At 39.0% G+C, this 27,823-nt stretch overlaps 1 protein-coding gene across 2 annotated transcripts in view; it reads left to right on the forward strand.

The window, feature by feature from the left end:
• Positions 1 to 1,273: 1,273 nt before the first annotated feature.
• Positions 1,274 to 27,823, forward strand: part of arhgap32a (Rho GTPase activating protein 32a) — a 43,867-nt gene continuing 17,317 nt past the window's right edge. The window contains exons 1-8 of one of the 2 annotated variants that reach the window (XM_084717899.1): positions 1,274 to 1,766; positions 12,372 to 12,485; positions 17,561 to 17,669; positions 19,888 to 19,979; positions 20,243 to 20,327; positions 25,891 to 25,977; positions 26,086 to 26,223; positions 27,374 to 27,466. In XM_084717899.1, the coding sequence (XP_084574025.1) occupies positions 12,397 to 12,485; positions 17,561 to 17,669; positions 19,888 to 19,979; positions 20,243 to 20,327; positions 25,891 to 25,977; positions 26,086 to 26,223; positions 27,374 to 27,466 (693 nt within the window). In that variant the 5' untranslated portion in view covers positions 1,274 to 1,766; positions 12,372 to 12,396. Of the gene's footprint in view, positions 1,767 to 12,371; positions 12,486 to 17,560; positions 17,670 to 19,887; positions 19,980 to 20,242; positions 20,328 to 23,433; positions 23,707 to 25,890; positions 25,978 to 26,085; positions 26,224 to 27,373; positions 27,467 to 27,823 lie in introns of those variants that run through there. The other variant, XM_084717898.1, reaches the window with a different exon arrangement.

Raw genomic sequence — 27,823 nt, forward strand, 5'->3', positions numbered from 1 at the left:
AACAAGTCAAGGTTTTACAAGGGTGATGTACCACACAGATTTGTCGGACGGAAGTAGTAAGTCCTTGGAAACTCTCCCTGAGGATTTGTCACCCCTTTTTAAGTTGTTAGGCGACACACAGACCAGGATAATACCTGTTGTTTTTTGCGTTTTTTTAAAACAGGTTAAACAAACGATGTGTTAATTAGTGAGCTTTAAAGGAGCTGGTAAGCTATTTTTGAACTTTGGACAGAGCCAGGCTTTCACATGCAGTTTTTATGCTAAACCATGTTAGCTGTTTATGGACAAAATCAAAATCCTTCTGTATGGTGATATAGTAGGAGGTTGTTGTACAGTAAAAAAAAAAAGTTCCCACATGCAACTTAACATTCTGGAAAGAGACATTGCTGTTAAGTAATAACCTACAGGTAAAAGAAAAAAATATCTATGCTAGCATTTAATTTTAAAATATAAGTTTGACTTTTTTGAGAAACACGATTCCTTGTTTTCTTTCCAAGATTAAGAAAAAGATTGATTAACGCTACACTTTTAAAACTCTTGGGTAAATATAGGCTACAGTTAGCAGCCTGTTAGCTTAGACTAGCTTAGCAGAGCTGGCTTGGCTCTCTCCAAAGGTAACAAAATCTCCCCAACAGCACCTGTAAAGCTCATAAATAAACATACTTAAACTGGTTTGTTTAATCCATACCTTAACACAAGTGTAAAAACAACAAACCGAGGTTTTATGATGATTATTTTTCTTGGCAGGGAGACATTGAGGTTGCTAAGCAACCAACTGAAACATGGAAATTACAGTTACCTGTTGTGCTTATGGTTTTTGAACAAGCTAGATGTTAATAAGTGAGCTTAAAAGTTACTGGTAAGTAATTTTTGAACTTTGGACATGGCCAGGCTAATTCTACAACTTAATTTTTTATGCTGTCATGAGTATCTTCCCAAAATGTCTAGCTAGCTAACTGTTGCATAAAAGAAGCTGCAGCCAATGGTGTGTGCTTGATAAATTACATAAACCATTGTTGAAAAATAGTTAGAGATTCAGTTTATTAAGCTTTTGATTAAAGGCCTCCCCAAAATTCAGATCAGTTGCAGGGAAGAAAAGGTATCATAAATGGGTCTGCAGTGCCCCCCCTCCCCCCAGTGAAAAGATGCATAGCTGAATTTCACATTATGTCCCTCAGTGGACAAGCACAATAAGATGATATATGAGGATGAAGTGATTTGCACACCAGGTTTCACTCCTCTCACTGTTGCCACCCCACCTACACTACATGGTTATGTAATTCTGTACCAAGCATTACCTAACACCGCACAACTTGCCAGATGGGGCTCCTCGGGCGGCTGAATATCATCAAACAGGGGCTCCGTGCACGCTCTCACGCCTACCCCATATTCGGGTCCTTGACATTGAAAAGGTCTGGGAACCCCTGGGGCTAAAATACATCCGAGGCGCGGGCACGACATCACCGGTGCGCGCTCCCGGTGCGCAGCGAGTGCAGATCCTCCAGCAGCAGCAGCAGTCAGACAGGCAGGCAGGCAGACAGGCAGCCGCGGCTCTCCACACCGGGATGACTCCCACAGCCCTGCCTCAGCGATGTCGCAGCCCAGCACAGTTTTCCTCCTGAAAACATCTACCTCAGACGGTCAGCTGTAGCCGACATGAGCGCGCGTGCAGTGCGATGCTGACAACATGTTTCCTCGTCGAGAAGCTGAGCGCTGTGCAGCATAGAGGAGGCAGCGGAGTGGAGCAGCGCGGTGCACGGTTACAGGTAGGCTCCTTCAACCGGGATTCTACTGTACAGACATAACGCTGCTCGACCTGTCATATCAGCACCTGATCATTTCCTCAATCGATCAGCCGATCATCACCGAAGCACACAAATGACCGTGTGCTTCTGCACGAGGCTGACGGGTGATCTGTCAGGCCCAACAGGTCAGAGTACACCGGTGGTGGTGAACTTTTCCCAGTGGCTCCCAGTTGACTTCCCGTTCGGTTTAGTGGGCAAACTCACTGGTCATGTGTGGTTGATTGCATCACAGCAGGTTATGGAAACAAATCTCAGTTTATCTGCCGAGAGGATTTGGGGGCTGTTGTTTTTTTTTTTGTTTTTTTTTTATACGAATCTCTGTAATGCAGTGGGTGGGCACTACATGATAAAGACCTGTGTGATTTATATTGCAATACAGTGCAACAACCCTGAAAAAAAAAACTATCTTTGTGAAGCTTCATAGTGTCAGGAGTTTTATTTTATAATTTTAACATGTTTTAGCCATTATAAGAGCTCTTGATTGAACTCTATGGTAATTTTTAAATTAAAAATGTCAATTGATTACACAATCAACAGAAATATAGTGAATATTGAGCATCAATTAAACATTTAGATTATTTTTAAGCAAAAATGCAATTTTGTTTCTGTCATTTTATCAAGCAAACACATTTACTATTTATCAACAAAATAATCAGAAGTCTGATTGTTAGCTGCAGCCCTGCAACATGTTTTTAAGCCTGTACTCACAGTACTTATATTTAGGGCTGTTTTGCAGTTCATCATTGATTTAATTGTTGATTATTTTCTCTATTAGTTGTTTGGTCCATAAAATGTCAAAAAATGTTGAAAAATGTGTCAGTGTTTCCTAAAGCTTAGATGATGGCCTCATGTCTGTCTTGTTTTGTCCAAAACCCAAAGATATTCAGTTTATTGTCACTGAGGAGTTAAGAAACTAGAAAATATTAAACTGATAAACAAAATATTTGAGGATTAACTTAATAGTCCATTTACGATGATTAAGAGTTGGAATTGTACTTGTGTGTGTGTTGGAAGGTGTGGGGACAAAATAATAAGTATTAGAACCAAACTGATATATTGGTGGACCAGTATTATCGGCCCAATATTGGCAGCTATATTAGCATTGGTGTACATGTTGTTCGATGATGTTTTTATTGATCATAATGCAAATTAGTTTTATTATTTTATTTTATTTAAGTCTTATAGGCATCGTCTTATGTGTATTTGATCCTTTTTCTTAATTCAAGTTGTTCTATTTGTATTTTTTAAAATTTATTGTTATTAAAAATACCAGTGAAAGTTTAGTGTTGCTGTCATTGTGGATTTTACATATATAAATAAAGAGTATTGGCTGATATATCAGAATTTTTCCAACCCTAACTCTTGGTTGTAGCATTGGCCCCAAAAATCCAGTATTGGCCGGGCTCTAATAGGAATTTGTGAGGTATTTTATGTTGATGCGACACTACTAATCATGTAATCATTAGACTTAAAAATTAATCTCATCAGTGAGTATTTTGAATTAATTATTTGTCATTTGTCAGCTAAAACTACCAAATGTTCCACATGTTCCAGCTCCTTAATTGTGAGGATTTGCTGCTTTTCTCAATATCATTAATTGTTTGACTGTTAATCAGACAAAACAAAATATTATTTAGGGCTTTAGGAATTTTTTGGGCATTTACATTATATTCTGCTATTTTATAGAACAAATCATAAATCGCTGGATCAATAAAATAATCTACAGAGAACCTGAGAAATAATATTGTGATATATATTGTGATAATATTGTTATGCCGTTTCGCACAGTAAACAAAACTTGTTGTGTTGAGGACAAATTAATGGGAATATGTTAGGTATTTTATGTTGAGCTGAAGTTAACTCATTTAAAGCAACCATTATTACTGGCTCCAGCTTGTCATTTATGAAGATACAGTGCTTGTCTTTGTCATAGGTGATAATAAACTGAATATCTTTGAGTTTTGGATTGTTTGTTCAACAAAACAAGTGATTTGATGACATTATCAAGGACTATAAGAAATTGCCATGGGTGTCTTTATAGACCAAATGAATCATAAAGTAATGAAGAAAATAATACATTTAAAGACAGCTATACACTTTACTGTGATGCCTATACCTACAATCAGTAGTACTTGTATGTGTGTTGGAGTGTGCAGGGACATGTTGGGTATTTACTGATGTAATTCAGTTCAATATTACCACATAATCATAGACTGAAAGATGATTGACAGAGTTGAGTCAACATCTTTCATATATGAGCTTCACAAAGGTGGTAATTGTTGCAGGGATGTTGTCTTAGATTGCATTAGATTGGGCAGGTGGCTGCATGGGAGTTTCCGTAAGCCAATAGCAGAGTGGGATGGCCATATCCTGCTGAAATATTTGTCCCACTTAATAAAAATTCCCCTTATTTTTTATTTCTACAGTAATTTGTCTCTTTTAGAGGAAGTAAATTTGTGTTAATACCAGACAGGCCTGTACTTGACTGTAGGGCTTAGGTGACAGATCGGCCTGTTGATTAAATATTTGGGTCTTTGTTGTCTACAACTTAATCGCCCTGCTGTTCATCCCGCTCTCTGCCCTTCATCTGGATCACTGCGACTCTGAAGGTTGCAGGACAAAGATTGAGCTGTGACACTGACTCAGTGTGAGATGAAATAAAGTTAATCTCACTCTGCTAGATTTCAAGAAGATTATGGGATCATATGACCCCCCCCACCTCCTCCTCTTGCTCCTCCTCCTCCTCCTCCTCTTCCTCCTCCGTCCCCAAGAAGTGAAATGAGTGACAAAGCTGCAGAAAAGATGGTTGATTTGAAAAACAACAAATGTTCTGCATTGTGGTTCACTGAGTAGCAGCAGCGCACAGGGGGGTGTCTGGATCCTGCAAGGTGGAGGAGCAATGATGTCATCGCCTCAGGCAGCTTGACTGATGATGACAATGACGAAGATGATGATGATGATGATGGAGATGCTGATGGAGGTGGGGATGATGATGTGTCAAACCCTGTGGTCAAGGGTTTCTCTAAGGCTTCATTTCCCCTCCTCATGTTACCTCATCCTCAGTCTGGAGGAGCATCAAGTCACGGTGGACGGGAGAGAGGTTACCATGGCAACCGTGGGCCTTTCTCCACTGCGTCTCTCTTGCTGGTGTTGACTGCATTCCAGGGCTCACAATGAGAGCATGAAACTCAACTTTCCCCCACGTTGACAACAGGGTCCAATCACATCCTCCTCTGGGGGAGGATGTATCAAAATCAAGACATGTTAGAGGTGCAATTAAAGCTGCAATTACTTATTTATTTATTTATTTTTAGTTATTTATTTTTTAAATATTGATTCACATGACTGTAGAGGCTATAGGATACCAGAATTTTAAACAGCTGATACCATACTAGTATTAAAAATTAAAATTCCTTGGCAAAAAGGAAGAAAATTCTTGGCACAAAAAATAATACTGGATAATTTCTTTCCTTTTTTAGTCACTTAGTCGCTGAACAGTGTGTAGTTTTGCTTTGCTGCAAACCAAATCAGTCAGGACAATAAAGACCGGGCAGAACTGAAATGTCTAAAATGAGTATTTAGATCATTTTTAAATGGCTGTAATACATTCAATACTAGGATCGGGAAAACAATACAATATGGGGATACAGTATTCAATACTATAATTAATGGATCTCGTATCGCTTTAAACATGTGGTATCAACAGAGTAATAATACTTTTGGCAACCTTACATGTCTGTGCCTGAAAGTGATCATACTGAGAGGTTCATTGCTTCTTTCAGCTCATTGTTTTGGTTTCGAGCCTTCAGATTTGCTTTGAAAAAGCATCTAATTGCAATTATTTTGACTGGTATTGAAACTACAATATGATTTGATGATTTTATGGTTTGCAGACCAGGACATCTCTGCAGCATGACAATATTTAATTTAAATGTTTTTGACACAAATTTTGCCTTAACAAATTGTGCACCTCCTGCAGTTTGATAATTGTTGACAGTATTACAATTTTGATGACGTTTTGATTAGTTGGTCAGCCCTAGTGCAGCTGTCAGCTAAAAAGTTATCTATAAACTGACTTTAGTTTACCTTTCCACCATCAAACAGCAGACAGACAAAGTTAGCGACCCTCTGGTGAACATAGAAGAGCTTTTAGTAACTAAAGAGTAAGATACTTCCTCCAGAGAATAAAGATAGTCATGCTCTGTATCTGCTGGATTTGTAAATAAGCACCTGTTTCACCTGCTTTCAGCTTGTTTCTGTCATCTCATAACGACCTACAAATCAGTTACTGCAGATTAAAGTCATTTCTTGGCACATGGAAAGACTGAATGGATTTAAAATGCTAAGGTTTTCTCTTTCAGGTGCAGAAAGTTCTTCTACTTTGGGTTGTAACCAAATTCTCTATCGGTTTGAAATTGAAGGAATTCCTAATCTCTCCTCCGCATTCTGGTATTTGCAGCTGTTGTATTAGAAACGAGGACAGCCAACAGAGATAATGACAAAGCAGCCTTATTATTATTATTTTTATTCACCTCTTTAGCAGACTTTACCACAATACCTGCTCTAATTAGCTCGCTCATGTTTCTATTATGGAAATGTGTCTTTGTTATGTACAATTACAACATGCCAGAGGCCTTTTGATGTCACTGCAATTACTTAATCACCTGTAGAGGTCTGGAAAAGTACAACCAAATATCCATACATGAGCAATATTAGCAATAATGTGTGTGTTGTCAAATAGAAACAGGTGAAGTGACAGATTTATATTCCTCCTCCGCCTCCTCAGCCGTGCTGCTTCCTCCCTCCTCTCATATGAGAAGAAGTAGCTGTGACTCACTAAGGCGCATCTGCTAGCTACAAACATGTAGGCAGCCATTCTTCATGTCAACACACTTGCTGATTTCATAAACAGTGTGCAAGATTGTGTAGGCTGCCCTATTTCTTCTTAAAAAACGCCATGTAGGCCATCAGATACCAGGGCGACTTCCTCCTGTGCTGCTGCGCCAGTCTCCTGACATCAGAGCGTCTCCTCCCTTTAATTGTGACAGGTAGACAGCTTCTTTATTCTTGCATCTGGAATAACTTTGCCCGACTGATAGAGAAGTAGTGCAAAGATGATTTGTGCCTGATTTGCACCAGCAGTATGTGGGCGATGTTGATTCCAGTGTCAGAGAATTTGTGTTACCTGGTTTGACATTGTTCTATTTTTCTCGCCTGTGACGCTGCAGAAGTGTCGATGTGTGTTTCTGCCCATTTTTCTCTGCCATGGACAATGACACATACTGTACAGAGCAAGATCACCTCCTAAAATCATGACCCTTTTTTTTTTTTTTTTTTATAACAATCGTGACAGCCATGTCTTTTTATAGCCCAAGCTATTTGGGCCATTTCCAAAATAGTCTACTTTTCATGTATTGTGGTGCTTCTTGCCATAAGAACAGTCACTTTTTTGTTCATATGTTCTCTGTTGTTTTGAGCTCCTCTCCCACAACATCATGCACGTGAAAACAAAAAGCTTTAAGCGGCTTTAAAGCACCCAGCTAGCCAGCCTTCTTCTGCAGTGTGAAGCACAACGTGTTCCTGCACTTGAAAAGACTCACTGTCTGATGTGGTACAATCAGCAAGGTCAGTCATTGTACTGTGTACCGTGCAACATTTTTAATCACAGAATGCATACAGCCACAAGGAATCTCTGCCCTCCATTAGCACCACATAGCCAAAATATTGTGAACAAGGTGAAGATAATCACCATATCTTGGTGACATGTGCAGCACACTTTTGTTTTTGTGTTGCCTTACATATTAAAAGGGATAATTCACCCCCCCAGATAAAAAAAAACAACACATTTTTCCACTGGCCTGTAGTGCTGTTTATTCATGTAGATAGTTTTGGTGTGAGTTGCAGAGTTTTGGAGTTATCAGCTGTAGAGGTGTCTGTCTTCTCTGCAGTATAATCAAACTAGATGGCAGCTCGTGGTGCTCAAAGCTACACAAAGATGCATTTGCATACACTCAACAGCCGTGTGTCTTCCCAGAAATCATTATCTGGTGACTCAAGATAATCCATAGACCTTGTTGTGACCAGTTTCATGTAGGGACTATTTCTACAGACCTAAACCTGCCAACCCTATGATTGCACAGAAGGAAGTGTGCATCTTACTCATGGATGAGAGTCCCTCTCGGTTGAATAGTAACCTAGACAGCAGATCAGTTAGTGGACGGAGCCACTGTGACATCAATAATTACTACAGTTTTGAAGCCTCGAGTTTGGCATTGAGGGGGTTGCCATCTTGGATTTTTTGCAACCAGAGCATGCACGGCACCGGTAAGATCAGTGGAGCCGGTGTGTGACATCTGCGACTTGGGCGCTGTTTGATTTTGGCTCAACCATTCAGCAGGAAATAATGTCAGCCTGCCTGGTTGTGCAAAATATGCTTCTGAAAACATTTTAGGTGAAAAATAGGTGTTGCAGTAACAGAAACTTGATCCAGATTTGATCAGCACTGCCTACTTTGACAGCTTAATCTGAGTTTAATGAGCCCTGTGTGTTGCACCGGAATGACTTGTCAATCACACAGTAGACCCACCCCACAGCATACCCTGCTTTATTTCGGTTTCTACTGTACTTCTACTTTAATAATTTACAAAATTAGCATCATGCTGTGTAGAAGAAGACTTGAAACTAGCGATTCAGACCATAAACTATTTTGGAAACTGTTTACTAAGGTCGTAAATAAAATGAGCTACTGGCCATTAGAAAGACAGCAGGTTTAAGATTTATGCATTGGCTTTGCTTTACAGACCTGGAAGCTCTGTCCATTTATTCCTCTAGACTGTGGATTATCTTGAGTAACGGTGATGATTTATGGTTTTGAATTTTTCAAGAGCATTTTATCTATGTTTTGAGCAACACAAGCCAAGTGCCATCTAGTTCCATTATATTCAAGAGAAGAGAAACATCTCTATGGCTAATATCTTCAAAACTGTGCAGCTCACACCAAAACAATCTAGAGAGATAAATAGCGAAATAGATAAGATAAAAATAAATGTTTTTCTGGGTGAACTGCCTCTTTAAGATATACTTAGAGGCAATAATTATATTACAAGTACTCCTCATGCTTCCAATTCTGGGTAATTCGGTGACACACAGCTCAATCATATGACTTTCCAAACACTTTTTCCTCAGCTGACCTCCATGAAACGACACTTAACGTAACACATTCAACAGTAAATTAATTTGCTGTGTGTGTAATACACTGGCTCTCCTCTGGCAAGGCTATGGCGTCTATTAGAGGGGAGATACAGTATGAGATGTGGATAGAGTGGGGCTCGATCTGGCCTGTATTCCTGTCTGCATGCTCGCATTCTGCTGAGTCATGAGGTTTTGTGGAAGTCAGTCAACAGCAACTCAGTGAGGCTACGGGCCAGAGGGGCTGGTGGGAAACTGCTACTACAGCAGTGGTCGGGCCTGATGAATCTACTCGTTACGTTGATTAGCAGTCCTGATTAAGGAAGAATAGGTAAAACTGCCTTGTGTTAATTGAAATGACTTTTTTTTTAAAAATGCTGTGCCAGGACCTCTCAGGTGTAAGCAGGGGCCTGTTTCGTGCCCCCATGCTTAAAAGTTGTTGTTTAACGTCAAGCACCCGTATGCATGTGGAAGATAGTTGTGGGAATATTCTTGGGGAACATGAGGAAGAGTCTAGTTTCACTTTATCAGGGCTTTCATACATTCCATCTGTTTGTTTACAGTACAGAAAGAGAGGAGTAGTAAAGAGCAGGAGTGATAGGGGCCAGCATCAATCTTCTCATGAGCTGATTATTGTTAAAGCACATGTAGAAATATTCATGAAAAAAGAAGAAAACCATGGTCTAAAGTATTGGAAAGCGTATCAAGGAATGTGGTAATATAATTAAAGTTTAAACAAATCTCCCAAACTATGAAATACTACCACAGACCAAAGGTATTAAAAGCATGTCCACATATGTTGTTCTTTACGTGATGGAGTGCTCCATGGCCCCTGTTTCTCTGTTTGCCTGTTACTTGGCACATGTGGCCCTGTTGCCTCACAGAAAGGCGGTCCAAGGTTTGGACCTGCCAGCTGGAGTTAGCGTGTACTTTCTGTTCTTGCATGGATTTTCTGCGGGCACTCCGGTTTCCTCCCACTGTCCAAAGACATGCAGGTTAGGTTGATGTGATACGATAAGTTCAGAGCCCAACTGATGTGGGATTTTTGAGACCAGCGATTGCTGATGTGGTGGCCGATAAAGTGAATTTTGAGCTAGAATGAAAGCAGACCTTTTGTTACTGGATTGTGTAGTGATTTTACACATATATGACCATGCAAAAGTACGTGGAAGGCTGTTTTCTTAAACAAACAACTTTATTAAAGAACGTTTTTATTTTTTAGCATGTTAAATACAAGGAGTTGGCGATACAGCTTTAAAATAATATCACAGATTTTCAGGATATTATGCAATAATGATATTCTTGACAATATGAGAAAATACTGTAAAATATTTTGGTTTGGAACTTATAATAACTGTTGAGCTCTCTTCACGGGATCTTTAACTCTCTTCATACTCATCCAAGTGGTTCTGCCTAATCAAACCGCTTCCACACCACTGAAGTTGCTCTTCTTTTTGAAACTTAACTCACTGTGAAGCCAGTAATGTTATTTTCACTTTCAGCCATGCTTGTTGCTTTGTTATCACAAAAGATCCCAGTATTAATTTCCTTAATTATGAAAAAAAATATAATGATATATATATTGTGAATGCTATGATATGGCACACCCATATTAAATGCATTGTTGGTCTATTGTAAAAATGAAAATAAAGAATAAAATACAAAAAAACAAAACAAAAAACTATGACCAGTGGACAAAAAAATTTTCACCCTGCATGGATGTGACTGTGAATAGTTGTCTGTCTTTATGTGTTAACCTTGTCACAGGCCATTGACCTATCCAGGATGCACCCCGCCTCTCACCCAATGTGAGCTGGGATTGACTCCAGCCTCTTGGATAAAGATAAGCTGGTATAGAAAATGGATGGATGGGCACCAATGGAGCACCATGTAAACTCAAGGTCTAAACACTCAGTTTTGGCCAAAGGATGCAGCTATAAAGGAGAAGGCCAAAAGATTAGGCAGTAATGCAGGGTTCACCCTATTGATATTTAAGCCATAAATCAATTTATATAAAACACAAACAGTGAACCAGTTGTTTTGGGACCTTTTTAGATGTATGTTGATTGATTTTTTTATTTTCATGTCATGCCCTTCTCTCATGGGTTTATAAGAGTGTTCAAACATTTCATTACATTTCTTTTCATTACAAAAAAAAGGTTATTTTACAGCTCGATGTTCAGCAAAATATTCTGCTTTCTCTCTCAAGCTTGGCAAATAAAGTGTACTACAAAAAAGGTTCCTCTCCTGTAGTTTTTTATCATCATCCAGCTAAAAGACATCAGGATAATTGGAGGACATCCTAGTAAAAAAAAGTACATCCCTTGTATCCTTGTAGACAGGACAACAAAACAAAAAATGAACAGCAATTCAATTTCACCGAGCCGACACAATAAACAAAGTCTGTCCTTCTCTGGACTTCTGTTGTAATTGTAATTTTGATTTATACCATATGTCAACAGACCATTTCTCTCTATACATGAGGAACATTTTGCTCCTAGTTTCCCAAATATCACAAGTATCCTGTTTTGGAAATGACAGATAAATCGTTCAAGTGAAATAAATAAGGATTTCAGCTCATTAGCCCAGGAATGAACATGCAAAATGTCCCAGTTAAACAAATCCAAAAACGTCTATAGAACATAGATCCTGGATTTTTTGACCCACTTTTAGATAATTACATTTGTATAGAGAAACGTGAGGCACACTTTTTCCCTTTTGTTGAAAGAGAAAGAAACTGACAGCATTGGATAATTTGGGAGAAAGCTGGAGTTGGCCAAGCGATGCTAACTCACTGTGTGTTTGGTGAACAACGTGAACTTCAATGGGTTTGTTGCCTTATAGGGATTGATCTTCATTTCATCGCAGACTATCCTTATCCAAATAAATAGTCCCAGTTTTAATTTTTTATATAATGAGAAGAGAGCAGAAGAAATGTGTGTTAAAATTACAACTGACAACCCTCAACCTGCATATGTAATCCAAGGACATGTACTGAAGCTGCTGTGACAATCTTTCCTTGGTGAAGATATGAGCGTGTTTGTGTCTGCGGCTAAAACCTGTCAGTGCTATGCTAAAAAGGAGCTGATATTCTCATGAAAAAGCATCCCATGAATCCTCAGCCTGACGTGCATTATCAGTGAAGCAGCTCGCAGCACTGTAGCATGATGTCATCGCAGATTACAGTCTGGGCTCTGTGGATTGTAGCCTTGAGAGTCGCGCACGCTGCAGCCTCAAGTGGGTTGACGTCTGGCGGCTTCATTTCATCGGACTCCTCTTCCTCCACCCCTTCGCTCTACTCTGCTACCCACCCACAAACCCACCCTCACTCGCTCACTCGCTCTCTTCTTTTTCCCTCCCACTCACGTTTCTCTACAGCAGGCTGTTGCAGTCAGGCAGCATCATGGAGGCTGGATGTGTGGTTGCCGCGGTGATTGAGAATGCTGCCTCAGGACCCCAGGGTGAACCAGGAAGTAGTGACGTCCTTGAGGGGTGAGTTACTCTTCTTTATCTGTGCTCCATGTCAGCTGATGTGAATTATGTAAAACCGTATATGTGTGTGCACTAAGAGAAGTAATGAGATGCTACATGAGTAAATGCAGCGGAATAGTAAAGGGCTAAAACGTGACCCTGTTCTCTGAGGGAGACGGAGAGAAAAACTGCTCCTGTTTGTAGCTCCGTCAGCTCCACACAACACTATGTCTGTGTATTTATTTATTGTTTTTTTTTTGTTATTATATCATGTGACATTTAGGCACCATAAAGATTATCATCATGTAGGGGTGGCACAATTTTCCAAATGCACAATTTGATGTGACTTTTGATTTTAAGGTCACAATTCAATTCATTCTTTTGTTTTAAACAATTGTTTTTTAGCACTGACGCCTAAGCCGTTGTTAAAATATCAAGCTTTGATTTGTAAAGATGAACAGATGATTGGTTTTATGCCTCGACAACTGTCATTTACATTTTTAAATTCTTCTTTAAAAAGATAATCTGTGTGATATAATGACCAGTAAGTTACGCTGTCATCTTTGAAGTTTTCTTTTTTCATTGGAAACTTGCTGGATGCCGCAAGTAGAGAAAAAAAAGAATACTGAGAGAACTGTAATTCTGCCTTTGATTTGGATTTGTTCATTTTGATCGATTTTCGATTTAATATTGGAATTGTGACACCCCTTGCCATAGGCCTGACCCTCTCAAATATGTTAACAAAGGACATAGGTAATAAAAAAAAGTTTCTTTAAAATGTCTTGTATCATATTAGCTACAAGAGGGCATTTCTTGTTGTTTATAACTTCAATAGATGCCTCGTGATGGGCATGATCTTGGGAACCTCACTTAATCAATGTGAAAGATTTAGAAATGCAAAATCCATGTCCAAGATCTGAATTTGAACATCTACCAATACGATATTTTTCTTCATGTTTATTATTATTAGTAGTAGTAGGGATGTTCCTGTCAATTAAATGCAAAATTTAATTTAGACCAGTCAACTAGTCTGACAGCAAGAAAACACTTGCAGTTGAAACTGAGCACAATTCATTAACTGATAATGTTAAACATGGTCCGAAAAAATTAAGAACCATTTGAAACCATCAATCACAGTCAACAATCGCTGAATTGCATTTTAAATGCCACTGAAATGCGCGTCACTTTGTGCTGTGCAATACAAACATTGCACATTAATGTACAAAACTTGACAACTCACTAAATGCGTCAACTTTTCAGACCGAAGAGGATCACAGTGTTGGTGGGTAAATGACCCAGAGCTGACGTTAGCTGCCAGCCTGCTACACAGTGTGGCTAACGTTAGCAGTGCTAGCAGCAACAGCCTGCCCTGCTTGCAGGTTAACGTCCGTGGCTGTGCTGAATGTGGTTGCATGTTGCTTCTGTTGAGCAATTACATACCAGTTTATTCTGTCATAGTCTACATTGAACATTTTTTACATTTTCTAAATTAAAACATTGCCCAACCGCGCTGGTTTTCCAAGCTGTCATCTGTCCGACTTTGCTGATAAGAACAGCTGGGGTTGTCTGTGCCATCAGGGTACATGTGCTTATGGCGTATGGCGAGAGGGGCTGCCGTTTGATGGGGCCGCAGCCCCAACTAGTGGCAGGTGGCTGCATAACATCTTAGAAGCAACAATTAATTGACATTGTGCATAAATAAAATATTGATAAATAGCTTAATTGACTAGTAATTCTGGTGCCGACTAGTGAGGATGGCGACATTTAATCGTGTAGCTGATTAATCATGCACATCCCTAAGTAGGAGTAAGATTAGATGAGACTGAAACTGAACTTCAGTCAGGAAAGCTTGTGTAGCTTGTATATTGTAATGGCATCCTTCAGTTGTTGTGGGGTGCTGTGTGATTCTTTCCTGTGACATTCACATGTGTGATTTCTCACAATGCATTACTGAGAGTTTAAATTTGCTATTTTATGTTCCAAAATGCGAATTTTAATGTTTGCAATTAACATGGTGGGTTTTGGTGGTGGTTTCTTTTTTTGTTGGTTTATTATTACACCATGAGTGAACTGGCTTGTAGATTTCTTCACTCCAGCTGTATCGTAATGTTGCAATTTGAAACTTGTTTCTCCTAAATTTCATATAAATATAAGTGAGAAGTACCATTTAACTCTTAATTTGTCCAGCTTTAGCAAAGTGTTTCCAAGTAAAACATGTGGCAAACATGTGATATTGTGGAATTATACTGGAATGTGGATCAGTGTTGCAAGTCTGATCTGTCAGTATTGGGCCCTGATGTCGATAGTGGATCGGATCGATCATCTCTAGATATGTCCCTGTTAGAATTAATTGGTTGACAATCCACTGAACTTTGAGTTTTGTCTTCATAACATAGTATTATATTAATTGAACTGATTGGTTGTGTGAAAAAAAATTTTTTTTCAGATTCCTGATGTGTACAGACACAAATAAATAGATGTTTAATTGTTTCTTCCTCAGTCCTAGAGAACTACCCATAAATCTTTATGAGTTTGTTGGTAGCATAGATATTATGCACTATTTTGTAATATACTTCTTTCATTATATTAGGAATAAGAAATTCATATGGGAGAAGCCAGGTTGTGTCCCAGTGAATATTAGGAACTATGTAATTAGTTGTGTCAGTGTGGATCACTTAAATTACACCGTGTGTCAGTGTTGGCCTCACGTCCTGATCTCATCAGGCTGAATCACTGAGACAGATCCAAGGCCCGTCTCTCCCTCGTCTCCTCTGTCTTTGTTGCTCATAAAAGTTGAGCTGAATGAACCTCACCCTCCACTCCCGAACACATTGAGTCACATTTCAAGTGAAGGTTTTGTGAAGCACTCCCTTGTGGGTGGATTGCCTTTATGGCTCTGTGAATAGACAAGCTTTGCTTTCCTGAGTCCACACAAAAGACACCATGGCTTTTTGTTGACCCCATAATGTGAGATGCTACATTTTCTCATCTGCAGCAAGGATTTGTTCCCATGTAGATCTGAGTGGTATAGATGATTATTTTGACATGTTTTATTAATGCATTTGCCTCTGATTTGGACACTACGGTGTTAGTACAGCGTGTTTCTTGGGCCATCCTGCTGCAATGTCTTGATTTGAGCCCAAGCCACATATTGTGAATGCATCACCCGCACTTGCTCCCTCTGGTGTATTTTAAAAAAACTACAAATCTTATGTAGACTACATGGATGTTATGATCATGACATGCCACCGTTCTTGTGTTTTAATCCTTTTCTTTTTTTTTTTTGTAAAATATTTAGTTTATTTTTATAGCTTTTCCATAATGGAAAGCTCATATAAACACAAATATACAGGAACAGTCTGTTCAGTATTGTTACAACCTGTTCTAAGATCATTGTGGTGAAACAAAGAGACCTAAATTCTTTTTGCAACCAACAAATATTCCTATTCCTATTCTATAAATAGTATTTTGATTCTTCTTGTCACACTTTTGCTTGTGGGATTTTCTCTGTTTTTTTGTTTGTTTTTTTTTTTTTTTACCACTGTCATTATTGCAAATTTATTTCTCAGCAACTTTTATAGCAGAGGTGGCCAAGTTCTTTCCTATGAATTGCCAAAAATTTATCTTGATGGAGGGCCAAAAAATAAACGTTGATGTCATGTGAAATTACATTACATTAAAATATACAATATTTTCTAGAAACTTTACATACTAAATCTAAAATAACATTTCAGAAACAATTAAAACACTCCTCTTTAACCTGCTTAACTGTTACTGTATTCATTTGTAGAGATGAAAGACTAATCCTACCATGCTACTGTAATGTTATGTTATGCTATTATCCTTCATTTTGTGAGCATACATTTGAAAGGAAAGACACCTTTCTGACAGAAAGTGCATAAGGAGAATAAAAGAATGAGGCTGGCAAATACCATGGCGGGCAAAAACAAAGGGAACCCCAGTTTGTGTGGCCCTGATTTGTAGATTCTATTCCACATTATCTCCCTGGCATCAAGATCTGTTTGTATGTTACTGTGTTTTTTTATGTATATCAAGCAGCTCCAACAAATTGTCCCTAGTGGGATTGCCCTACAACTAATAAAGTTCTACTGAATTGAAAAAAAAAAAGATCTGGATTGACCTGTCCCTATAAAACCGATTTGTTCCACTGACATATTTAGTGGTTCAATCCTTTTCCTGCCATTGACATGTAAACATCGTCCACTTCTTCCATTTCTCTCAGCATTTTTCCTCTTGAGGTCATATCCTTTGAGTCAACTGTTTCATATGGTAGATTTCATTCACGATTTTCAGCCATTCATTATGTGCTGGTGGTTCTGCCTTGTACCATCTCCTCATAAATGGCCTTTTTTTTTTCACAAGCGTCTAACAAGATTTTGAGCAAATATCTGTTTTCTCCTCTCACACAACATCTCCTCTTATATTTCCAATGTATAGTACTATACATGGCACAGCATTTTGATAATTACCAAATAAACATTCCACCAAAATTCTACAATTTCAGGACAAATTCAACATGAGAATGTCCTTCATTTATTGCCCCACATTGTCCCCAACATGCCCCTTTTGGAACCTTGGTCAACTTTCTACCTTTCTTTTTTCCTGTACTTAGTGAAGGAGACTAAAGGATTTTTTTCCCTTGTACTTAGATATGCAAGGCACATCTATGTTGAAAAGAAAACCAGATTTTGAGGATGGAAGGAAAATGTTTTCTTGTCAACATAGAGGAGCCTAACACATAGCCTAGCATATTTAAGTACAGGAAACAGGAAAAGAGAAGGTGACCAGTGTTCAGCTTGGTAAAGTTTGCACAACAGTTATTACAGCACAGAGCAAAAAGGGGTGGGACTCAGAAAGGGTTGCTTGCAAATATCTGGTATCATGTTGGTTTAATGTATAGTTTTGTTTCTGCTCCTAGAAACACATGACATTCCCATCTTTTATTACTGTACGTAATGCTGTTATACCACTTGGGATACAATGTCTGTCATAGACTATCCATTGAGCCAGTGTCCTATTCAAGTACGCCCTTTGCTACATCTCCAGTCTTGTGTATGCGTCTGTTGTTTCTATAGAGATTTGCTACCGTCTACTGACCTGGACAAAGACAAAGATGCCTTACCTCAAGCCACCAACAATAATCCTCCAGAAGAGAAACAGCCACAGGAGACATCCACTGCCATGGTACACACACACACACACACACACACACACACACACACACACACACACACGACTCTGACTCATCTCATATATAGAAAAATATATAAGCACACATATTAACAAGTGTGTCTGCCCTCTTCTGTGAGGCTGCACCAGTTATGTAATGGATTCACATTATGATGTCACTGAGGTCACATGCAGTCATGTGAGCGTCAGCAGTCGCTGCAGTGAACAGGTGTAAAGCTGCAGTCGAGGATGTCTTACCTCCAGGATGGGGATGAGAGTGAGGTGGTGCAGGTGGTGTTTGAGAGCAGCTGAGGTTAAGGTGTTCAGATGCCAGTGTTGTCACAGACACATGATGTCATCACCCCTCCTCCTCAGTTTAGTTCTGGTTACTCCAGTTTTTCTTATTTATTTAATAGGCTTCCCCAGCTCCACCCTTATTTACATCCTCATCCCTGTAGGAGAATTTCACTCTTTTCATAATCTAAGTCTCTTGGATGAGTGATAAAACATTTTTAGCATTTAAGTTGTACTTTAATTAAAGCCAATTATGTTTTATGGATTTATTATTTTCTTATTTTCTAATTTTATTTTGGTTTTTCACATTGTACATCATCCTGCACACCTGTCACGTCTGCAGACAAAATGACTCAACTGCAAACTGGACAAAACAAACACAACCATACAAGGAAAACACAGAGAAAGACATGTCTTAAGAACAACCTTAAAGGTAGAATAGGTAGGTTTTGTTTGCTACACCAGCTGGATAGTGATTGTTGGGTCTCAGGATATAAAATACCAATGTTTTGAGTTTGCAAAGTGTCCTGAGCACAGCAAAACAATGAGAAAATAAGAAGGTACGGGTGGAGGGTGGGGTCTCTCTGTGCTTTATTTTTTGGGAAAATCCTACAAAGGTTGCTTTAAATGTTCACAGATTTGTTTATATCAAATAATAACAAAACACAACGTAATATTACAGTAGCACAAGATAGCATAACATAATATTAGCATAAAATAACATATAACTTAATACAGCAAAGTATATCATAAAATTACAGTAGTATAATATAACATAGGCATAACATTGGCATAAAACAGCATAACATGGCATAGGACAACAATATTAGCATAATAGCCTATAAGCAAACATAATATAACATCAGCATAGCATAATAGCATAGCATAGAATCACATCATGAAACATTAAAGTAGCATAAAGTAGCTAAACATGGCAAAGCATATCATAACAAGACAGTAGCAAAAGACAGCAAAACATCAGCATAAAATAACATAACACACCTTAACATAGCAATGCATATCATAGCATTAGCATCACATTGTTATAACGTAACATAACATAAACAAAATATAGTATTAATATTAGCACATATATACAACTTCACAGATTCATTTATATCAAGTAATGACATGACCTAACATCAACTCATAAAAACATTACATGACATGACATAACATGACATAAAATCGCTTAACACAACATAGTATAATATTAATATAAAGCGGCATAACATAGCTTAAAATACCACAACAACATTAGTATAATATGGGCAAAACATACCATAATAAAACTTAAGCATAACAGTAGCATAAAGAAGCTAAACGTAGCAAAGCATAGCATAACATTACAACAGCATAAGTTAGCATAATATTTGCATAATATAACATACCATACCTTAACATAGCAAAGCATAGCATAACATTGTTACAAGATAAATATAATATAGCATAACAAAACCACAGATGCACAACTTCACACATTAATTTATAGCAAATTATAAATGTCATGTTGACCCATCATAATATAACATAACACATTATTAGTATAAAATAACTTAATATACATATAATAACAATATCATAAGACAGCATAGCATAGCAAAACATTACAGTAGCATAAGATAGCATTACCCAAAATTATCATAAAATAACCTAATATTGGTCAGCATAGAATAACATTAGGCATAACATAACATAATATTAGCATAACATTGTTATAACCATACTATAAGCATAATGTAACATTAGGATAACGGCAAATATGTACGACTCACAATGTTCTTATAGCAGACTTCTCTAAGTTTGTGTCCTGCATCCTCTGCTGCACAGTCACTGTTTTATGATGATCAACATAAGTGTTCTCGGCTGTAATCACTTCCCCATCAGTTGTCCTGTGACTGACTGACACTTATTGATGTCTGCTTCCTCCATTCGGCAGGTGAGGAGTGATGATATCACAGAGCTCCCAGCCGAGCCCCTCCTGCGCTCCTGCGTCAGCACCGCTAGCATGAAGGTCAAGAACATGAAGAAGTAGGTGCTCTGTGTGGCTGTGTTGCTGCTATTATGGGCTGTAAAACAGGGCTCTTATCCAGGCCAGTGAAACGAGGACCTATAAAACGATGGGCGCGGCTCAGACAGACGAGTCAGCCTGCTGCATCTCTAACCCTCTTCCCTTGCACATCTCTTTCTTTTCCCCTCTTTTGCTCTCTTTTGCTTCGCTTTGCTGTTCTCTCCATCATGGTGTCAGTGTGTTGAATACTGATGAGGTGCTCTTGTGCTGGGTTTTTTTTTAGGCTGACGTTCCCCAGGGGTCACTTCCCCAGGTTGGCAGAGTGTGCCCATTTCCACTATGAGACTGTTGACTTTGGCAACGTTCAGGTGAGTCCTGAAAATACTCACACTGTGGCTTCTGCAGCAGAGAGTTACTATGTTTAGTAATTGTGTCTTTGGCTCAAGTTCAGCGGCCCTTTTTAGCTGAATTGTTCCAAAAATGCATCAGTCTTCAAATGCAACGTGGCAGTCAAATCAATATCCTTGTTTGTCTTTCGTGGACAGTCCAGCCCTTATTACTGCATTTCCTTCTTTTTCCTGAAATGTCACACTGGAGTTGTTAATGTGTCATTTTATCATGAGAGCTACAAAATAATAATTTGTCCAGAATGATTTCCCGCCATACAGAAATCATTATGTTTTTACTACTACAGATTTTATTCCTATTTAAAGCCATGATCCGATTCCAGCAGTGTGTTAATCCTCTGTATTACACTATATTAGTGTCACACTCAGCTGACATCTGTAAACCTGTGATCCCACCTTATTAGTTTGACTTAAGCACATGATGTCAACCAGTGAGTCAATGAGAAACAGTAGTTTCCTGGATAGACAGCCGAGTCTGTCCAGGAATTGTAAGAGATGACTCATTTTAAGTGAAAGTGAAAACCTGTTCCGACAAAAACAATGGTGGGTGTGAGAAAATATGGTAATAGTTAAATGTAGCTGCAAGCACAGGCTGTGCTGTACGCTACATTTTCACAATGTTGTAACCAAACCTTTAGGGGATTTTTAGCCGTGTAGTTTTGTGGATGGTTAATGCCACTCTGCCTGTGTGTCCTGCACTTTGATGCAGACTGAAATAACTTGACAACCACTGGATAGATTCCCATGATTCATTTTGCACAGACATCCCCTCGGGCTCCAGAGGATGAATCCTAATGACTTTGATGATCCTCTGACTTTTACTTTAGCGCCACCACAAGGCTGACATTTGTAGTTCAGAGAGAAATGGCTCAGTAATTATTTGATGGATTACCATAAATTTCAGTACAGATAAGGGGTTTGCAGATCTGATATTAAGCATTTTTGCCATTATCGATAATCAATGCAAAATTATTGTTGACAAGTTCTATTTTAAAAGAATTTCAGTACATATTTTGGCACAAATGTAAGTTTTACTAGTTTGATTTTTTACTTAATTTACTTATTTACTTATCTATTTTGATCATGTATTTATTCAAATTTTCAGTTCAGAAATGCTGCAGGCAGCTCCCTTTCTTTTTAAGATCATGTTGAAAAGTTTTCATTTAATTAAACATAATGCCAAGATTTTCATTTTTGTTGCAGATGTTCAGTACCATTCAAAAGTCTGGGCATACTTTACCATTCACTTAAATGACAAGTGCATCTTAACTTTTGACTGGTACTGTATACTGGTGTCAAATATCGGTTAGCAGTCTCCTTGATTATTGATAATGGGTATCTGCCCTGAAGAAAACATACTGGTCAATCCCCAGTACAGATATGTATGGTGCCATAATGGTTCCAGTCACCCCCAGCTGTACTTTATAGTTAGTGCTTATTAGCAAATGTTAGCAACAGTAAACATTATACCTGCTAAACGTCAGCATGTTACCATTGCTATTGTGAGCATGTTAGCATGCTGATATTAGCATTAAGCTCACTGTGCCAATGCATAGCTCTACTCTTGAACCACATTTCCACCACAGGAACTTTTCCCAGGGACTTGGAACTGTGGGAAGAACTCAGTGTGTGTCCACCACAGGTACCCGGGTATAAATTGATTTACGGGAATATTATTCAGCCCCCAAACGGTCCTTGCTTAGGGGGTACTTAATTTACTTAATCATCTTCACTCCTTGTGGAACATAAGGCCGTGACTGTCTGCTTCCATCTGGTCCTGTCCTTTGCCCCACCCCAAGTTAGCTTCTGAAGTAGTACATTTTAAAAGTGCAGTACAAAAACATTTGGGGGGTGGATGGGGCTTGCATGCCATATTGGTAGCATACTTGTGGCATTTTACTTCGGCCACTACAAACCAGTTTGTTTTTTGTTCATTGTGCTGCTGAGTTACAGATGAGACATACAACAGTAAAGAACAGTTGCAAACATTAGCTGCAAAGACTTAGAGTATCCTGTGGTCATGGACTTGTTTATTATGAATACAGTGACTCATCATCAGCCAACAAATAATTTGGACTTAAAGACTTAAGACGGAGCATATTTGCAGCAGCGATAACGAGAAGCACTGAAGCACTGTGGCTGCTCAGTCACGTGTGGAAGAGGCTGTTAGCTGCCTGGTTGACCTCAGCGCAGTTCAGTTTTCCTGCCAGCAGAGTGCAGCAGTCACCTCCCCACAACCAGACGGAGCCAAACACAAAAGGGTGCATGAATGGTGCGTGCATGCTGTAGAGCAGAATCCCTGCATGTAGCGTTAATGGACTACAGTGAATCCGGCTGCACAGGACTTAAATCCCAGGATGCACTTGCACTCACTCTGTTGGGTGAGCATCCTGCTGCCATGACTGTGGTGGCTACATGAGCAGAGTGGAGGCAAGTGAAGCAGCACAGTCTCAGTGACCTTGAAAAGCTCCACAGGGAGAAGGAAAGCCGAGACGCTGAAAGCTGTCTACACTGTCCACACAAACACACAGTTGGATGCAATCTGCTGTGATTTATTTCTACCTCTGCATGTCATTCTTCAGTAATCTCTCAACTTTGTCTGAGAGATGAATCTTTTTTCTTGTTGTATCTCCCATGATGCATTTCACTGTCTCTATATTCCCAGACGGTGGTGGCAGGAAGGGAAAGGGAGGGTGCTGATCAGGTCTCATGTATCCTAATCACTGAATAGCACAAGGACAGCAGAGCAGACTGGCTCTGTCTGCAGACTGATTCCTCCCCAGATTAGCTCCCGTCTCACCTTGAGAGTGAAATGAATGAGGATTGTTTTGAAATGAAGAAGGGCTCGTCTATCTGTCTCGGGCAGCTTTGCCTCTGTATGATGGATGAGCTCGTGCATCTGTGTGTGTGCCGCTTGAGCCCGTTTACTGCCAAACCCCCTTTTGTCACTGGAGAAAGAGGAGAGATGGAGACGGAGAGGAGGGGGGGAGGGGGAGGGCGATGGAGTACAGAAGTGGGAGGAGGGGGAAGAGATGCTGGCAGCGAGGGGGGTAAGAAGACACACAGTGGGAAGCATCCTCTTTTCATATTTTCTGCTTTGAATGGAGCAGCGAGCGTGTGGTGATCCAAAGCCCTGTGAGTGAGGGGAGTATTTTATTTACGTAAGGCGGCAAACAGGCGAGTTAAGGAGCAGCATTTTAAACTCTGCTGCCTTCAGCCAAGATTAGGCTGGTTGGAGGAGCTTACTGAGGGTCCGGGACTGCGGCTGCACACAAAGAGAGAGAAAGAGAGAGCCACCTCCTCCAGCTGCGGATGGATATCTGAGACGCCTTAGTGGCAGGTAACCCGAACGTGTATTAATTTGAGCTTCTGGTGCCAGATTTTTGTCAATAAATGGCATAATGCAGGTGTGTTTCTGTGCAAAGGGTTAAAGTCTGAGCGGTGTTAGCATGTTTTATTTTGAAGGGAGTAGTCTCAGAGGCGTGAGCATCATAGAGGAAGTGATGCTTCAGCATGCCTTCAATGCAAACTTTCAGATTTTTGCTGGGTTGTTTCATCATTTAAATTTTTATAAAGCTACGATGTTTGTTTATTTGTAATTCTCTATTTCCCATCATGCATTTAGCTTCCTGCCCCCTCCTCTCAGTACTTAATTCAGATGCTTTAGTTCGAGCTATTATTTCAAACAAATCCTTGCAGTGAATAAGAGCTCTTCCATCATGACTTATTCAGGAACAAATTTCTCATTGCGCGCTCCTTGTCAGTCTGCTCTGCTGTCTTAGTGTTGAGGAGTAACTAGGTCGCTGTGTGTTGTGTAACAGTGTATCTGGATGAGTTGCTGCTAACAGTTATAAATAACCAGAACTTCCCTCAGCTTCCAGGCCTTTGAAGTCTCTTCTACAGTAATGTCTGTCAATGTATTCCCAAACTCCTGCGAGGCTTTGATCCTCCCAGTTTTGGGGGCATATATAGGAGGAAGAGGAAGAAGAAGAAGAAGAAATCTGCACTAAATCTACACCGCCTTCAAGTGCTAATATCTTATCAACTTATGTATTATACATTTCATACTGCGGCATTTATGATGAAGTGAGAATATGAATCGTTTCCATGCCGCTGGTGAAGCAGATATACTGCAGTTATTTCCCAAATAAACTTTAAAGAACAAATTTATGAGAATTTCTAAAGAAGTTCTTTCCACAGAATATGTCTTTAAAAATTGCTAATGTGCATCTTTTTTCAGGGATTACTCCCTATAGTCCATGCTCTTGTATTTCTGCGAATCTATAACCACAAACTCCCAAATTATTTGAAAGAAAGTAAAAGCAAAGTAAAACATTCAACTGAATACAGTACAAAGACAAGATATTTGGTGTTCAACCTGATTAACTTTATTGTTTTTTGTAAATACAGACTCATTCTGAATTTAATGCCTGCAACATGTGATACATGTGATACATCATGTTTTCACACTCAGTAAGTGTTTGGGAACAGATGACACTAATTGTTGAAATTTTGAAAGTGAAATTTTTTCAGTGATTTTCAGCATTAGTGGGCTCTTCACAGGTGTGACAGTTACCCATAATGCCATTGGCACTAACACACCCCCATACCATCACAGATGCTGGCTTTTGAAGATGGTGCCGGTAACAATCGTGATGGTCCCTCTTATCTTAAAACGGTTTACCTTTTGAATGCTCCAGATGTGTTTTTGAGCTTTCCACAACTTTCCCAGACTTTTACTGCTCCTGTTTCAACTGTTTGGAAACATGCTGCAGGCCTCAAATTCAGAATGAGTGTATCTCTACAAAAAAAACATTTAAGTTTATCATTTTAAATATTAAATATCTTGTTTTTGTACTGTATTTGATAGAGGTCAAAGGGGATTTGCAAATCACTGCATTCTGTTTTCATTTAGGTTTTAAGCAGCGTCCAAACTTTTTTTGGAAACAGGGTTGTGCATAAATATCTTTGATAATTTCAACTAAGTTTTGTAATATAGACTGTTGAAGCTGTAACCATTTTTTAGTTATGTTTTTTTTTACTTGCAGCCAAAAATATTTACTTTCTGGTAATTGGCCTCAGTGTATTACATAAATGTAATCTCAGTATATCAGGTTCACTGTCCCAGTCCCAAAAGATATGATGAGCATTACCATCACAAAACCACATTGTCTCCAGCAATAGATAATACACTTTAATGATTTCAAAAATGAATATATTTGTGACCACTTCTAAAAAAGTTCTTCTTTCCATAGAAAATCCTTTAAAAATGATAGCCTCCATCTTTTTTCAGGCTCCCTGTAGTTCTTTGCTGCTCAAGTGCTTTAGGTTTCTACACCCAAACCCCCCACTGAGTGTAAAAGGGATTTTACTATTTAATGGAGGAATAGAGTTGGACATGGTGTTCCTCTTGTACAGCAGGTCACATACAGAGAGATTGTTGTATTATACGCATCCATTATTTACAGTGTGGGCCCTCTCAATATTCTGTCTCTCTTTTTTTCTGGGTCTTTTCCCTCTATAGTTGGCCTTCGCAGAGGGGCAGAGCGAAGGACTGAAGACTGGTCTGGACTCCAAAGAGCTGGTCTTTCTGGTCCAGATCACCTGCCAGGTAACATCGCTCACTACATTCGGAAAATTAATGGTAAATATCTAATATTACTTTGTACTTTTTGCCTCATGCTTACAAAAGTTTTTTTTTTCTTTTTCTCTTTGTCAGGGTAAAAACTGGCTGGTGAAGAGATCCTATGAAGACTTCAGAGTGCTGGACAAACACCTACACTTGTGTATCTATGACCGCCGATACTCTGAGCTCACCGAGCTGCCAAGAAACGACACGTTGAAGGACACTGTTGAGGTACCACTGAGCTTCATCGCCATCTCTATCTCAAATTTGCAGAGATGTGGAGTGAAGTCATATTTGATGATTTCAGACTCGACGTGACAAAAAATGCCTTGCAGCTCCACTTTAACACTCATGACTTCACTTCCTTTTGACTTGAGAATACTTGATACCTTCCTCCACGCCCAAAGATTAAAAAGTATGTTATTTAAAAAGTGTGTCGCAAACCAATTTATTTCCTGAATCAACCAACCGGGTTCAAAATACACACCCACCAAGCCCTAAATGTAGGTATGTTTTTCTTTTTTGGTGAATAATATCTAAACAGCAATGATCATGAAGGTTGTTTAAATTGGGAAAGTTTCTACTTTTTTCTTTTCCTTGAAATTCCTTCCTTCCTTGAAATACATAGGCCTACATTCATCATTACTTTCTTTATAATTAGATGCTAAAATCATAACAATACCCCATTCAATTCTACACTGGTATACTTTTAAAATTCTATTTTAAAAAATGTAATTGAGTTGTTAAGCAATACAAATACAATATTAGTTTAATGTTCAACTTGCATACATTTTTTTTGTTTATCTACCATTCCCTTTGGCTGGTGTCAAAGTTAATTCTGGAAACCTAACATTATTCACTTCCAGAAAATCGGCACTTAATTCTTCAGATGCATTTGAACCGTATCAGACAGCATCCAATCAATTTGCAGGAGAGAAACAACATACTGAGCTCCAGTTGTGAAAAATGATACCAAGGATAATTCTGTTTGTGTAGAAAAACAGAAAAAAAGCAGTCAACAAGAAAAGAACTGTAGCTTACGAAATATGTGGGTTGAAACAACATTTGAAGTCGCACAAAGAATGGCAAGTCAAGTTGAGGGTCAAGTCAGTGAGAAGAGCGCATTATGACTTGTTAAGGAGTCAAAACTCAAACTTTAAGACTTGGGAATTGAGTGCAAAGACTTGAGACTTACTTGTGATTTGCAAAACAACGACTTGGTCCCACCTCTGCTAATCTGTGATACACATTACACACAGATTAGATATTAAGCTTCATTAACACCTAATAAAACATGTCCATTCTGTTTCATGTTGTGTGGAAAACTACTGTTTAGTTATCAGACTTAACCAAAGCTTGACAATCTTGTGTCTCCATCCAGTCAGTAGCCAAGATGTTGGCCACCTACCTTTCCCGCTTCTCTGCCATCGCTGACAACAAGATCAACTGTGGTCCAGTTCTCACATGGATGGAGGTATGTTCTCATCAGCTGTTCCCTCTTACACTCACCATCACTTATTCACTCTCTAGAAATGACCCCATTAAGTTAATTCAATATTCATTTCCTCACTATTAATATTTAAGTAAGTTTAAAGTTAGAGGAACAGTCAGACATTTCAGTTTGAGTCACGCAAAAACTGAAGGGCTCACATTTAACACAAATGTGTGGTGGTTTGGGATTAGCTTTGTGTTGAACAGCTGCTGGGCTTCATCATAGTGGTTTCGGGTTTGTGCACAACACAGAGGCTGTGCAGAGGTGGGTTTGTGTGGGTGTGCAAACTCCGAAGTATGAAAATTAAATGTTGAGGGGTTATAGTGTTTATTTTTTATT

This window comes from Lutjanus erythropterus, chromosome 4 (genome assembly GCF_056507025.1).
Source record: "Lutjanus erythropterus isolate fLutEry1 chromosome 4, fLutEry1.hap2, whole genome shotgun sequence".
Lineage (NCBI taxonomy): Eukaryota > Metazoa > Chordata > Actinopteri > Lutjaniformes > Lutjanidae > Lutjanus > Lutjanus erythropterus.